The following is a 16,223-nucleotide window of genomic DNA, read 5'->3' as shown; positions in this document are numbered from 1 at the left end:
GACATACTGTATAACTAAAATTATTTTTTTAATGTAAAAAAACAAAACAATTAAAATGGTAATCAAAAATGCATGTGACCTCATCACATTTAAGGTGTAAACACCAATCCGTCCTGATGCATCCTGCACAAGAGCAAAGAGCCACTTACTCTCTCCTAGTTTCATGCAATTGGCTTTTTGCGACAAATGTCACTCTTTCATGAGCATGTGCTTCAGTGTATATCATGAACTTGGGAACAAACTGGTTTGGCTCTGGTTGTCAACCTGAAATCTATTCTGAAACTGAGTGAGAAAAACTTTGGTGAGAACAAACCAAAATATAACTCATTTTCAGTGTACATCTTGCCATTGCAGTCTCTAGGCACCATCATGATTTTAAGCTTAATTACACTTCCTAGTGGTTGATGCATGCACAGAACACTAGATGACTGTATAGGAAGTGTAATCAAGATTGAAATCATGATCGCCATGAAGACTTCTGTCAAGATTTATAGTGAAAAAGGAGCTACATTTTAGTCTGTTCTCACCCAAAACCAACTTGATCGCTTCAGAAGAAAACTCTGGAGTCGAATGGATTACTTTTATGATGCCTTTGTGATATTTGGGCCTTCTGAGTTCTGGTCACCATCCACATGCATTTTATGGACCTACAGAGCTGAGATATTCTTCCAAAAATCGTCATTTGTGTTGTGGTGAAGAAAGAAAGTCACACACATCTGGAATAGCATGATGATGAGTAAATGATGCGAGTATTTTCATCTTTGGGTGAACTATCCCTTTAAAAGAGCAGATGTTCACGGTTAAAACAGTTCTCCTGACGACGCTACCTCCGATACCTTTTTTTCATCCTGGGGGGGTCTCTGGTTACAAAGCAGACTAATCACAGTTGTTGTGGTCTGTGTCGACGCAAAACATTTACATTTTTGAAGTAGTGCACGACAAGCTATGGCAGGTTCGACGCAGAAGTATAAATTGGCCTTAAATGATAAATGAATTTTCATTTTGGGGTGAACTATCCCCTAAACTGTGCATCAGACAAGGATGCTTCACATCTGTGTAAATGCATGCTGATAGCAGGCATACAAATAGAATTAACAAAGAACAATCAGGTGTGTCCAAACCTTTGACTGGTTGTGCAATATAATTTACTGTCTACAAGAGGTGTGAATCTTCACTGGCCTCATGATTCGATTACGATTCAAAGGGAAACGATTCGATTATAAAACGATTCTCGAAGCATCTTGATGCATCTTGTCCTTCAATTTCTTTCTTTTTTCAGTTTCTTAAAATGTATTTTTTACTCTCTATTTTTTCCCTTTCAGCTTTTTATTTAACAGCTGTTTTAAAAAAAAATCAGAACGAGTCACATTACATAAACTGGCCTTTTACATTCAGTATGAGCTGTGAACAAAACATGGAACATCCACAGGATTAAATAAATGGTTCTATAGTTTAAAAGAGTATCTCAGTTTTTCAGTTTCTTTCTTTAGAACCTTATAAAAAATCTCTTAAAAGCACAAGAAAAACAAATTCTGGTTCTCCATCAAAACACACTGAATACTATTACTTCAACTGATTATATAATTTTTTATTTATTTTTGTTTAAGCATTGTAAATCATTTAATAGTATTTAATTATTATTTCAAATTAATCTATGCCATGCTATTCATTTAAATTTTTAACCACAACTGGAAGTTGCTGGTCCAGGATGAGAGATATATCTGCTTCTATGAGAGTGCAGCTGTCAGCTTCTCCTCTCCTCACCTGCACAGGTGATAGTAAAGCGCTTTAAATTGCGCAGTTGTTGCTTCAGTAATTTATCAAGCATCTCGTATGCACTGTTCCATCTGTTTGCTCTGTGAGTAGAAAATCGCACGAAAAGCTACGATGGATTTCAAACCTTTATCGTCAGGTGTGCGCACTGTCCTGACAAGCGAGTGACCGGCAATAAAGCAAAAGCCAATGAAATAGAGAGCGCAAGAGTAGAGAAAGGTATAGAAAAAAAAGATGAAAACATCACCAACATCTCCCAAACCGCTGCCTCATCATTATTTTCTTCTGTGTTTTCCCCCTTTGTTTGTTGGCTTGTTTTCACGAATAAACTCTCCCGTTGCTATGTGCGTGGGTTTGTGAAAGAATTTCGGGACCGTAGTTTCATTCGGGCACAAATGGTCATGTGTTTTGTTACAGCTGGTCTGCAAACAGTCGTGTTTGTGCACTTGACTTTAGTGTATGCACTTAACTCGCGTCTTTGTTTCTACATCTGTCTTTGGCGCACGCCACTGCTCTGCCATAATTTAACCTGAACTCAGAATCGATTCGGATTCTTTTGAGAATCGATTCAGAATCATTTGAGTACGAATCGCGATGCATCGCTGAAACGGTTTTTTCCCTCACCCCTACTGTCTACACAGAAATCCACAGCACTGCTGCATTATGGGCAAGTCATAGTGTACCTCTCGTATGTCTCTCTGCAGGCGTGTGTTGGCGTCCTCTGATTTGATGAGGTCTTTGCGTGCCGTGTCCAGATCAACCTCCAGCTCAGAGATGCGTCCAGTGAGAGATGCCACACGCTCCTTCATCAACAATAGCTCTTTACTCTGTCTGTCCACCAGCTCCTGTAGATCACTGTCCTTTACAAACTCCTCATCTACAGCCAGAGAAACATCTGACAACCGCTGCTGGAAACACACACACATATTTTCACAAATACAAAAAAGTAGTTTGAGATGGGACTACTTTTCTAGGTGCATTTCCTTTCCTGGTATCTTTGTGCATACCATTTGAAAGTTATCATGTTTACTGGCATAAACGCTCTTTCACAGCAGTTGTGATGTTGGATATAAATTAACACAAACAAGGTCAGTAAATGGTTTTATCATGCTAGTCTCATGTTCACATGAAGGTTATTATTATAACTGAAAAGGATCACTAAGACGAAAACTAGCAGTAAAAATATTTTTGTTAACTAAAATAAATGACTTTTCGTATTTTAAATAATTGTAGGATGATCTCTCATTTAAATAATCTCTCAAGCCTGATTTCTCAGTTTTCCTCAAAAAAAAAAAAAAAAAAACCGGTGAACATCTTTTGATTGCCATTGTAAAAACAACCAACCACAGTTCACCTGCATATGTGATGTTGAGAGGCAAGAAAATCTGGGCTACACCAATATAAACCAGCATGCACCAAAACACTGACGATAAATAATGGTGCTGCCATCAGTAAAACATTACAAAAATACAAATTAAATTAGACCTCATTCAGTTGACCTCAAACAAAACTTCTGAATATATTTCATTCCATGAACTTGGGCAAGTATGGCAAATATTAGTTGTTCTCTTGCAAAGGCTGTCTGAGACAAGACTGTGTGATTCCAGTCCATGCTGCTGATAAAAGCAGAATGCATCAGGAATGGAACATTTATAGCACATTTCATTAATATCAGCAAATTCTGCAGTATGCGGTGTTGTTGTGAGTATGACAAAAGAAACTTGAAACCTTAACTTTTATGGCATTATTTTGAGCACAAGTAGTTTCTGATCAAGTGTCATCACATGCAGCTAATATTGATAACATTTAACAATTAGGCCCTTTATGCTAACATTATTAAATGCATTAGATATCATGAATAACAAATAACAATATTTTTATAGCATTGTTTAATCCTGGTCAATGTTAATTTATAAATTTACAATTGTTCACTGTAGTTCATGTTAGTTAATAATGCATTCAATAATGTTAACAGATACCATTTGCATAAAATATGCAAATATATGTAGAAATTAACATGAGCCTAGATTAAAAAGAGTTGTGTTATTGTAAATTCCTTTTAACAAACGCAGTTAACAAATACAACATTTTTATAAAGTGTTACAGATAATATTTTGTGGTGTTATAATAAAACTATAACTATACTAAAACAGAACTGAAATTGAAAACCAAAACACAAATCAAAATAAAAGTATAAGCTAGTGAAATTTTGAAAACTAAAATACAGGTTAACATGTACTGTATAATGTTTAATAGAACTGCACTATTTGGGAAAATATTTCCAAATATTTTGGAAAAATATTGTGATTGTCATTTGAACAGTGATATGATAAACTAAAAAAAAAATAGTAAGTTATTTCTTTTGTCCAAAATGTGGTAATGTTTTGCCCATATTCTACAAGCAATAAAAAGATTTAGGCTACTCTCTGAGTGTTCACACTTACGTCCTCTTAAAAAGAACCACACTCAGACTTATTTCAACTTAAGCAACCAACAAACAAACAAATAAATAAAACAGTGAAACAAAGAGATAAAACAACACAGTCTTCTTTGTATTCACGGTCACATACATTGTACCTGTCCACTTGTTATAGCGTCTCAGTTATTCATTTTTACTTTTTGGTACCAAGACAACTGGATCAAATTATTGTAATGTTTTATTGTATTGATTAGATTATCATACAATAGTTATATATTTATTAATAACATCTTAATTTGCACAGGGCATTGATATGTTGTCCAGTCAATGCAAGGAGTTCTAAACCATCATATTTTATTTTGGCGGACGACAGCATGAAGACCTTCTGTGTGTAGCTGAATTCACAACAACTGTATAATGTGCTTCTCAATTTAACATCTCCTCCCATCCACAAAAACTAGGTGCCATGGGATGTTTATTTGTATTAGTATATTAGGTTGTAGCGGCTCAACATATTTAGAATTTTGCAAAAATGATTTTTAGATTAAAGTGAATCTGGAGCACTTTACATTTAACGAGCTCAAAGTACATCAGCAAAATAAACCTCGGTTTAATCAAAACTCAGAGCACATCTGTTACACAAGTTGGAGTTGTGTAGTTAAGAACCGCTCTAAAAACACTGTAATAATGCATTTACACAAAACAGACAGGACAGAGTAGCGCACAAGTGGTGCATGGAAAGTGAACCAGCAAGCAGTAGTAAGTACAGTAATAGTATACAAAAAACTTTATATTAGGTAAAGCTAAAATATACAGTACAAAAAACACAAAACATCCAACAACCATATTCTAGACTAGTGTCGCTGATTATAAACTCTACTTAAGAACTTACGTTTTTAATCTTTACATTTTAAAGCCTCATCAATGTACACAGAAAATATATAATAAAATATAGTTGCAAGCGGCAATCATCGGGGGCCAAGCACACATGGACCTTATTCACAGTAGCCCCATATTTGGTTTTTGACGGGATGAATATGACAAGCTAACATAAATTTGATGTTTTGGAGATGAATGCAGGAATTACATTTTTTTTGGTTGCCATGATGTAATTGTTATCAGAATGAAAGTCTAGTCATTATGTTGTGTTACATGAAACTTGGATGTGGGATATTTCTACTTGATATATTTGATGTTTGATCATAATGGCATTTCATTGCATGTTGGTCATAATATTATAAGAAAACAAAATTGGAACGATCCTGTTCGCCTAGCAGATGTTAGACTGTTATTAGAGACATGTCAGAGCAACCATATTATAAATGATGCTGCAATGCCCGCATTTGCATTACAGGTACTTATAGAAAGAGTACAATGTAGCATGATTAGAACACATATCTTTGCAAATGTTTGTTAAACAAGTGTTATCATCATGTAATGCAGAACCTTTGCTTCACAAAGTGATATTTTTTAATAAAAAAAAAAGTCAAGGTATAATACAAAGTTTGCACTTTTCCTAGTAGGAAGGTGGAATTATTTGTTTATTTTTATTTATTTTATTATGATATTTATGATATTTTAGTCTGCATGAATAAAAATAAGCAGCAATAAATTAAAGTTAATTATTACAGGGCGGTTTATAGTAAGCAGATAAAACACTACATTTTGTTTTTACCAGTGTGGGAACACACTCTGTGAAAAGTCTGTATACACGGTCAAATATGTCTTAAGTGAAAACAGACGAGACAAAAAAAAAAAAAAAAAAAAAATGTATATATGATCAGATAGGATCTGTATATTAAGCTTTGCTGTGTGAGTGAGTACTGGTGTCAGGTTACATCTGCACCAAGTGCTTCTTTGTCAAACACTAATGAACCTTTTCATATGCAATTTAACCATGAACAAAACTTAGCCAATGACATACACAAAAATATAAAACATTTTAACTCCTGCAGTGTGTTCCGCAAACAGTCCTGCATGACAATGCAATATGCAGAATAGTTCTCGTGAACGAGAATGACTAGCAGAGGTGCCTCCGAATACTACATCCCGTGTGTAACCACCTAAACATTCTACTAAAAGACTGTTTGTCATTCTATGACCCTGCTCTACTTATATTTAGAATCTTTTTGCATGCACACAATATTTCATCTATTGGTGCAATAAATATTAACTTTATTTGATATCAACCAGGGGTATTCAATTAAAGTTCCAAGAGGTCCGGTCTACATTTCCTTCCCAGCAAAGGTCCAGACAATAACTTACATGGTGTCAGTAGTCAGTATACTGTAGCTATGAAATGACATAAGGAATGCTTAATCAATTTTATTAAATAGTTATTATAAATTTACAAGTTGGCAGCAATAGTACTTTGTAAAAGAAAACCAAAATCATAAAGTCAAAACAGTCTCTTCAAAATCAGGCACGGATTATGACACTGGGGCCCCAGAGACAAAGCCAAAGTAGTGGGGTTTGGGGAATACTCTAACAAAAGATTAAAATATTTGAATAAGTTCATCAACCGAGTGCACTTTGATATGAATATTAAAAGGTAAAATCAACTGTTTGTTTTGAAGCTGAATGACAACAGTCCAGTACTTGTGTTAGAATATTTTTAGATACCTAAGGGGCATAGCAGGCCTAGTGACTAAAGAAAGATACATTATGGAGGTTCAGGGGTACCCCCCCCCCGAGAGAAAATGTGGAAAAATGTTCAAGTCCGAATGGACCGTTTTTATATTTTCCATAAAGTGTACCAACAACAAACAATGTACATCACAACAGTAAAGCTTAAAATACTGTTAGCTAAAGTTAAATAGGCCTATAAATGGAATATAAAAATCAAATAATGGAAACATTCTCCTGAGAACTTCACTATATTACTAGTAATATCACATTTCTGGTTGTTTTTCCTTGCCATCTATACCAGAGACGATGACATCTTTGATTAATTTTCACAAAAATAATCAGTTTGTGAAAGACTTTAAACATGCTGATCATAATAAAGGCAATTTTAGGGGTAAAAAACGTAATTGTTTAAAGGCGCTCTGGAAGCACATTGTCCTGTCACAACCTGGTTTAGCTGAACGGTCAGATTCATTTCAGACACATGAAGTTCACTTTGCTTCATTCTTGTTTACTGCAGTGTGCTTTAGCAAAAGATGCCAGTATCTATATTGCTGCTCACTGAATTTTTCTGCTACTGCCTACTGTAGTTAAAATAACCACGTATGCAAATCTGCGCGTGGCGCCACGTCTAGCAATGCACGGACCGCGAAAGGGTATAAATGAAGCGCGTTCTGTAAGAGAGAAAAATATTCGAGGATACAGCGCTGAAAGATCAGTGCTATCTATGCCCAAGCACTTGCGCTATACACAGCTCCGTTGTTTTGTCGGGCTGATCACTTGAAGTGCAGAAACAGAGAGATGGGTCAGACGATGTCATGATATCTCTCGGTCCGAATGGAATCTAGCCGGACTCTGACCCCAGTTTGCTAATTGGTGACCGCTGATATAAACCATAACCCTTTTTTTATTATTATTATTTGACATCCATGACTATTTATCAAAACAGACATTTTAAAATATTTTTATTGTGCGACTGTTGAGCACAGAATCAATGTGCTGCTTTTTTCACACTTTTATTCTGTTATAATACTTTATGCTTGTGCTTTAAGAAACACAATAATCATGCAGTAATACTTAGTCTATGTAATGAGTGATGTATAATGTACAAAACAAAAAAAATACAATTAGTCAAAAGAAACATATTACCTTATGTTCATGATACTGGTGTCCTTTAAAAGAATAGTTCATCCAAAAATGAAAATTCTCTCATCATTTACTCACCCATTGGTGCGATCCGCAACCACATTTTTTTTGGGCCATAATAAATATAAATAATATGCTAAATGTTTTTCAGAGGGCTGACGGCATATTTAATGTTCTCTTACAAAGTTATTCATGTTTAATTGTAGGTCAATTTAATATTTATATGACCTCAGCTGCAAGTTTAAAGTTAATCATAACTGAGATTTAAATGTTAAATTGGTGTTAAATCACTAAGCATGATAAAAATGAGCTGAATTAAGATGCATGTAATGTTTAACAATTATGTAATCCCTGCAACAATTTAATGACAGTCAGACAGCTGTGCATAACAGACTTCAAAAGATTATCTGATTTACAGGGGCTGTGGCAAAATACAACATGTTAGAATTTCTGTGGAATCAGACATTTACAATTTTTTGTCTTGTGGCTCCCTCTGGTGGATAAACAGTAAAACAGCCTGTCAATCTCCATATTGCTAACGGCTTAAAAATGGAGTTGTAAAAATAGCTATTTCTTCTGTTATAGCACTGCCAAATTGATGAAAATTTTGCATGTTACCTCAAAATGTTCTTTTGTGCATTCATATTAAGTTCCAAAATATGGATCAATTAATCATAACAGGCCACATGCACGATTTGACATATCACCTTAGAGTTTTCTCTTGTCTATGTGTACAAAGTTTTGTTAAGTTTGAAAATTGCACTCACAAGATTCAACCTAATACGTCACTGTAAGCCATGCCCCAAATTATATTTGCTTATATCTTCGGAACGATTCGACATATCAAAATTCTTTTGATAACTTTTTGTCAGGAGGGTCTGTAGATGATGTATACCAAATTGCATGCCGACTAGACTAACGGTCTCGGAGGAATTCGAAAAAGTACGTTTTTCAAAATGCCAAAAAAAAATTACAGATTGAAATTAAATCGGAGATATACATTTTGTAGGGCTCGACTCAAGGAATCAGAGGAATTTCGATTCTTGTCCTTACGGTTGCAGAGATCAGAGCCAAAGGTGTTTATTATAGCGGCACATAGGGGTCAGAAGGGTGTGCGTTTGTGCACCTGAGTAGTGAGGGGGATTTGGGATCATCCTGTCAAGTTTGGTGTCTCAACGACTTACGGTCTCTGATGCCCAGATACTTTTAGGGCAGAAAAAGAAAAAGAATATGAAAAAGAAGAAAATGAGTACAATTACAATAGGATTCCAGCAGCTTCACTGCTTGGCCCCCTAAATAAACAAAAGCTATCCAAAAGCTTTTTATACATATATATATATATATATATATATATATATATATATAAAATGAGTAAACTACATTGTATTGAATATTTAATTCAAATAGTAATGTAAAAAGGGCAAAAAAAATCCTGTTTACTTGTTCTCTTTAAATGTAATAATTATCAGGTAATAATTTATAATTTATTAGTTATTTTAACATAATAATCAAATAATTCTCATTTTATTGCTGTTCTAGACGATTTACAAACAGGCCATTTAAACTGACATCACCCTAATATAGGTCGAGCAGCTGCGAAATTGGGAGATTCATGTGATGGGTTATTAACAAGTTACTGTCATTAGTTCTTACATTTACAATTATTTATTTAGCAGACACTTTAGCGACTTATAGATGAGGAAAGTAACAACAACAATCAGCTTGACTATACCATTAGAAATCATTCTTTGTTCATAGAATGAGACACGACTGCCCCCTACTGATAACTAATCTCCTGCATGACTTGCAATACCACTTGAAATTGCAGGATAATTTACTCTATTTCACACGTATGTAAAATACATCTGTAAATCACAGGCCTTTGCAGTTTAATAATTGCACAAGGTCATATTATTGCAATTTCAAATTTATGTCGATTTATTGTGCAGCCCTAATGTTTTCATTTTTGAATACACTGTCAAAACAGGGTATAAATGAGTGTCTGTTGTAGTCAATAGCAAAACCATTCCATTACATAGCAATAAAGGTTAACAATTCATGGTTTTGCTTGGAGGCAAACTGTACAAACATATAGAATACTTCTGCAGCTAGAATTTAGTGTATGTTTGTGATGTGTCGTACCTTGCCATTAGTGCAGTCTGCACTGTGGTTCACTTCAGTTGACCCATCAGTTTTCATTTTCTTCTGAATGCTCTGATCCTTAAAAAATGCCAGCTACAACACACCAATGACCAACAACAACACAGCCATTACATCACATCCTGTGCTAAAGGTCTAGGCCCCAGCACACTTACGGAGAAGTTCTTCTTCACTGTTGGTTCAAGGGTAAAAAGACGTTTGAAACAGCTGAGCAACGACATTGTTTGTGAACAACCACCGACCACACCGCTGTGAGAGGCGTTTACAGGTTTAAATATGAGGACGCAAGACTTCATGTAAAACATCAACTAATATGACATTGATATCAATGACTTCATGCCTTATTTTATGTGTAAAATTCACACCAGATCAGTAAAAGAAGCTGTTTTAACTACTCGATGATGATTTAAAGCAATAATGTGTAATTTGTCATGTTTACATTCAGCATTCAGGGCGCTAATAAGCTCACATGGTATACGCGGCCTTAAAATGCGCTGATTACACTCTGTTATTGTAATTTATGGTAAAACTGATATCACTGCACAGATGAATGCATATAACAGTGTTAATGGGCAGAATATAGACAAAAGAATGGTTGACATTTCTTACTTTGGGCAGATATGTAAATGGCTTTTGGCTGTAGGTGGTACATGAGTGAAGCAGCATAAAAAACAATAGCGTGAATGGGCACTTGAGAGTATTTGAGTAGATTTTATTCCTTTTCTAGACTTATATACGAATAACAAATCGCATGATGTTCTTGGAAAATGTCTCTACACAAACTAAAGTACAGATGTAGGTAAATTTCCACCAACAAGCTAATAAATGCGGTGTACATGCCAGTGTGTTCAAGTTGACTGAACGGGAATTAGCTGTCGGCCTCAAAGTAGGTGGAATTCCAGGTCACACCCACCGACGATGTAGATCAATGGTAGTAAGAAGGTGTTTAGCAGCTGGTAAGAAGTTTTCCTAAAAGTTTGCCCTGGTTGTTACGAACCACCGAAACAAATTCAAAAACACCTTTGTTTTGGCCAGATTTAGTTCAAATGATATCACACCCATTTGTTCTTCGAATTCTTAGGAAGTGTGCAGGGGCCTTCACTCTGTCCATTATAACAACAATTACTTCAGATATTTCAAAACAATGTTTTCTCTACCAGCATTACAGGATAAGTACTGCAGCATAATCCAGAGTTAAAACTGCTATGTATGTGTGTGTCTCACCTCTTTATGTGCGACTGTGAGCTGTTCTTCCAGAGCACTGCATCTCTCCAGAGCTACACGCAACCGCTCTCTCACCTGCGACAAACAACAAGACATCTCATGTCATATACAGGTGCATCTCAATAAATTAGAATGTCATGGAAAAGTTCATTTATTTCAGTAATTCAACTCAAATTGTGAAACTCGTGTATTAAATAAATTCAATGCACACAGACTGAAGTAGTTTAAGTCTTTGGTTCTTTTAATTGTGATGATTTTGGCTCACATTTAACAAAAACCCACCAATTCACTATCTCAAAAAATTAGAATACATCATAAGACCAATAAAAAAACATTTTTAGTGAATTGTTGGCCTTCTGGAAAGTATGTTCATTTACTGTATATGTACTCAATACTTGGTAGGGGCTCCTTTTGCTTTAATTACTGCCTCAATTCGGCGTGGCATGGAGGTGATCAGTTTGTGGCACTGCTGAGGTGGTATGGAAGCCCAGGTTTCTTTGACAGTGGCCTTCAGCTCATCTGCATTTTTTGGTCTCTTGTTTCTCATTTTCCTCTTGACAATACCCCATAGATTCTCTATGGGGTTCAGGTCTGGTGAGTTTGCTGGCCAGTCAAGCACACCAACACCATGGTCATTTAACCAACTTTTGGTGCTTTTGGCAGTGTGGGCAGGTGCCAAATCCTGCTGGAAAATGAAATCAGCATCTTTAAAAAGCTGGTCAGCAGAAGGAAGCATGAAGTGCTCCAAAATTTCTTGGTAAACGGGTGCAGTGACTTTGGTTTTCAGAAAACACAATGGACCAACACCAGCAGATGACATTGCACCCCAGATCATCACAGACTGTGGAAACTTAACACTGGACTTCAAGCAACTTGGGCTATGAGCTTCTCCACCCTTCCTCCAGACTCTAGGACCTTGGTTTCCAAATGAAATACAAAACTTGCTCTCATCTGAAAAGAGGACTTTGGAACACTGGGCAACAGTCCAGTTCTTCTTCTCCTTAGCCCAGGTAAGATGCCTCTGACATTGTCTGTGGTTCAGGAGTGGCTTAACAAGAGGAATACGACAACTGTAGCCAAATTCCTTGACATGTCTGTGTGTGGTGGCTCTTGATGCCTTGACCCCAGCCTCAGTCCATTCCTTGTGAAGTTCACCCAAATTCTTGAATCGATTTTGCTTGACAATCATAAGGCTGCGGTTCTCTCGGTTGGTTGTGCATCTTTTTCTTCCACACTTTTTCCTTCCACTCAACTTTCTGTTAACATGCTTGGATACAGCACTCTGTGAACAGCCAGCTTCTTTGGCAATGAATGTTTGTGGCTTACCCTCCTTGTGAAGGGTGTCAATGATTGTCTTCTGGACAACTGTCAGATCAGCAGTCTTCCCCATGATTGTGTAGCCTAGTGAACCAAACTGAGAGACCATTTTGAAGGCTCAGGAAACCTTTGCAGGTGTTTTGAGTTGATTAGCTGATTGGCGTGTCACCATATTCTAATTTTTTGAGATAGTGAATTGGTGGGTTTTTGTTAAATGTGAGCCAAAATCATCACAATTAAAAGAACCAAAGACTTAAACTACTTCAGTCTGTGTGCATTGAATTTTTTTAATACACAAGTTTCACAATTTGAGTTGAATTACTGAAATAAATGAACTTTTCCGCAACATTCTAATTTATTGAGATGCACCTGTACATACAGTGCTGTGCATATAGTATTAGCGCTCTGTCTAAATTTCAGCTTGTGCACATACTATATTTAAAATTGTGTGTGGTCAGATTTTATTCTGAAATGTGGTTGTATATACTGTAGATAAGAGTCTGGTGGTAAAATGGACACAAAACACAATGGTAAATCCAAATTAGAGTTTATTGTGATTGGTGGCTTTTGATTGCTTTGGTTATCATGCAGCCCTTTTTTTGGCCTGGCAAGATTTCAACCATTCTGAGGTAGACTTCCTTAATGTTTGTCTGATCATTGTGCATGACCCAGCAGTGCTTCTGTTGACAGAGAGGTGACTTAACATTCTTCTGGAAGATTTTCCTGATACAGAGCAGAATTCACAAGCCCCTCCTTGGTCCTGTTTCATTTTCTTTATTTATGCTCCCATTGGGCTCGATTTGTCAAAAACACAATATTGCATACCATTGTTATGCTGATGACAATCAGCTTTATTTGTCTTTGAAGCCCAGTGAAATTTCTGCTGTACACTCTGTTAGACTGTTTCAATGATATTAAAAGATGGATGGCTGACAAATGTTTCCAGGTTAATGAATCTAAAACTGAAGTTGTAGTGTTTTAGATTCAACTAAACATATAACTATACACTTAGGACCAGTGTTGGGTAATGTTATTTTTAAAAGTAACTTGTTAGAATACTGTGTTACTTCTTACAAAAGTAACTTAATTAAAAATATTTCTTTATGGAAAGTAAAGTGTTACGTTACTTTTGCGTTACTTTTTTCTCACAGCCACTTTCTTTTCTGCTATGCTATGCATTCCATACAAATAAGCCATGCACTGCATACAAGAGACATTACAGGTCATGCTAGCAACTGTACAACACTCATGTCAAAACAACATAGAAAACAAATAGATATTTAGAAAGTAGGTTTTCATGTCACATTTATAATAAAGAATCAATAACATGAATATGCATGAATTAATTTTCCATCAACATGGCAGCCAATATGAATAATGAAGAATAACCACTGTCTTACCGAAAGCAGCCAAGTCCAACACTTGAACCTGCATCATATACAGTTGCAATCGAAATTATTCAACCCCCCCCCCCCACGACAGTAAGGATTTACAAAGGTAAGCTTTTCTGATGACCCAGAATTTTTAAACTTTACATCTATATCATTTGAGTGACACATTCAAAGTCATAGTGTGAATATATAACCTAATATTTGTAAATAGCAGGATTTTTTAAAAATACAGTCATGTCATAATTATTCAACCCCTATTGCATGTTGCTGTCTCTTAAATATGTAAGGCTACACAAGTAATGAATTTAAAACAAAATTAAATCATCAATCTGCAATGGCACTTATTTAAGTTTGAAAATTTAAGTTTAGCGTTGTAAGCAAAAATGTATTTCTATGCAAAAAATGCAATTAAAAGTAAGCTGTCTCAAAAGCTAATCGAGGAGATTATTTCATTACACAAGAAAGTTCATGGCTAAAAGTACATTTCCAAGGCACTTCAATTTCCAATAGACAAAGTTGGCAGCACCATTCACACATTTTTTAAATATGGTACAACAGCAACCTTCTTGGGGTGTGGAAGAAAGCAAAACTTCACCAAGAGAAATGTTGCCTTGAATATTCAAGAAGTAATTAGGAAAGACCTCTGCAGTCCTGGAAGAAGGTTTTATAGACGTATGACACTAAACTGAAAATGAGTTTTACACCCATGGGTCAGCAGTACGTCTGGAGTAAGATGACAAGGTGATGACAAGAATGACACCATCCCCACAGTCAAGCATGGAGGTGGGTCAGTCCTGTTATGGGGGTGTTTTGCGGCTGCAGGAAACGGCTATCCTGACTATGTGACTGACACCATGGATTCTTTCAGGTATCAGGCCATTTTGGCATGAAAAATGTGATGCCTTCAGTGTGTAAATTGAAGCTCGGTGATCACTGGACTTTCCAGCAAGACAATAACACCAAGGACACATCCAAAATCTGGTTCAGGGATAGGTCATGTAATGTCCTTAAATGGCCCTTTCAGTCCATCATTAAAATCCCATTGCAAACCTTTGTTGGAATTTCAAGGAAGCAGTGGCAGCACAGAAACCAAAGAATGTCAATGAGCTGGAAGAATTTGCTCATGAGAAATGTGTAACAAATTCTAATAGAGAGGTGTCTGAAGCCTTAGAACACTTACCTGAAACATTTATTTGCTGTTATTAAGGGTAAAGGATGCTCCACAAATGATTGACTTTGGGGGTTGAATATTTTTGACATGACATTTGTGGAAAGAATTAGTTATTTTTTATATAAGAATTTGGGTAAAATGAACTCTTTGTTCTCAAAATCACTCAAATGTGTATTAAAAACTTACTTTGACTGTTTACTGAGGTTTTAGTTGATGTGTTTTAATTCACATCACCAGAATGTATTGCTGGTCAGGGGGGTTGAATAATTTTGATAGCAACTGTATGTCATCATGTGCTGTGCCCATCGACAATGCCAGAGTCAACTTGAGATGTTTTTCAAAAATCAGGATAAATTTCAGTGGGGAGTACCAGTCTAATATGTTCAAGGAATAAGTCTGATGAATGAAATAATATTTTTCACTTGTCATCTCAGTGCACGCTTGTTTCGAGTTGATCTACGGTGGGTATAGATGCCACAACTTCAAAGGCACATGTTGATACAACTTTTTTAATGCTACCAAAATGTCATAAAAACGGTCCGTTTCCTGAATCAGACTACTTGTTTATTATAACACAAAAATGTCAAATATTTGTGCAAACTAAGAAATTTTCTCTGCGTATACAATCGATGTAGAGCGTTGCTTTAAGTCACTGATCCAGATTCAGCTTTTCTCATCCTATTTTCCTGGTTACAGGGAGCTGTAACACACAACAGTTCGGCTGCATAAGTCTGTGAATTGAGCGAGTGTTTCACCCTGTGTATCATGTCCTGTCCAGTGGAAGACTAGTCTTATAATCTCTCTGCCTAAACGTGTTTACTGATTTTTTTTTAATGCAGTGTGTATTAACACATGAATCAACCGTTTCACTCTTTTCTTCTTTTTTTTTAACCGCGTTTCACTCAACCAAATGTTGTTGACCTCGTATCACGCTAAAAACACGAAATGCACAGGCGCATCAGCGAGTTGATTGACAGGCGGTCTGTCTCTAAAAGGT

General features: G+C 36.0%; 1 protein-coding gene across 7 annotated transcripts in view; it reads right to left on the bottom strand.

Annotated features, from left to right (window-relative positions):
• The window catches only part of ppfia1 (PTPRF interacting protein alpha 1), a 127,419-nt gene that overhangs the window by 75,329 nt on the left and 35,867 nt on the right, over positions 1-16,223 (bottom strand). For 5 of the 7 annotated variants that reach the window (XM_051656139.1, XM_051656140.1, XM_051656141.1 and 2 more), the window contains exons 5-7: positions 11,348-11,422; positions 10,106-10,198; positions 2,457-2,681 (exon numbers count right to left, since the gene is read on the bottom strand). In XM_051656139.1, the coding sequence (XP_051512099.1) occupies positions 2,457-2,681; positions 10,106-10,198; positions 11,348-11,422 (393 nt within the window). The remainder of the gene's footprint in view (positions 1-2,456; positions 2,682-10,105; positions 10,199-11,347; positions 11,423-16,223) is intronic. The other 2 variants (XM_051656147.1, XM_051656146.1) reach the window with 1 other exon arrangement.

This window comes from Myxocyprinus asiaticus, chromosome 26 (assembly GCF_019703515.2).
Source record: "Myxocyprinus asiaticus isolate MX2 ecotype Aquarium Trade chromosome 26, UBuf_Myxa_2, whole genome shotgun sequence".
In the NCBI taxonomy this organism is placed as follows: Eukaryota; Metazoa; Chordata; class Actinopteri; order Cypriniformes; family Catostomidae; genus Myxocyprinus; species Myxocyprinus asiaticus.
Note: the sequence above shows the minus strand (reverse complement) of the source record. Positions and strands in the feature narration are given on the sequence as shown.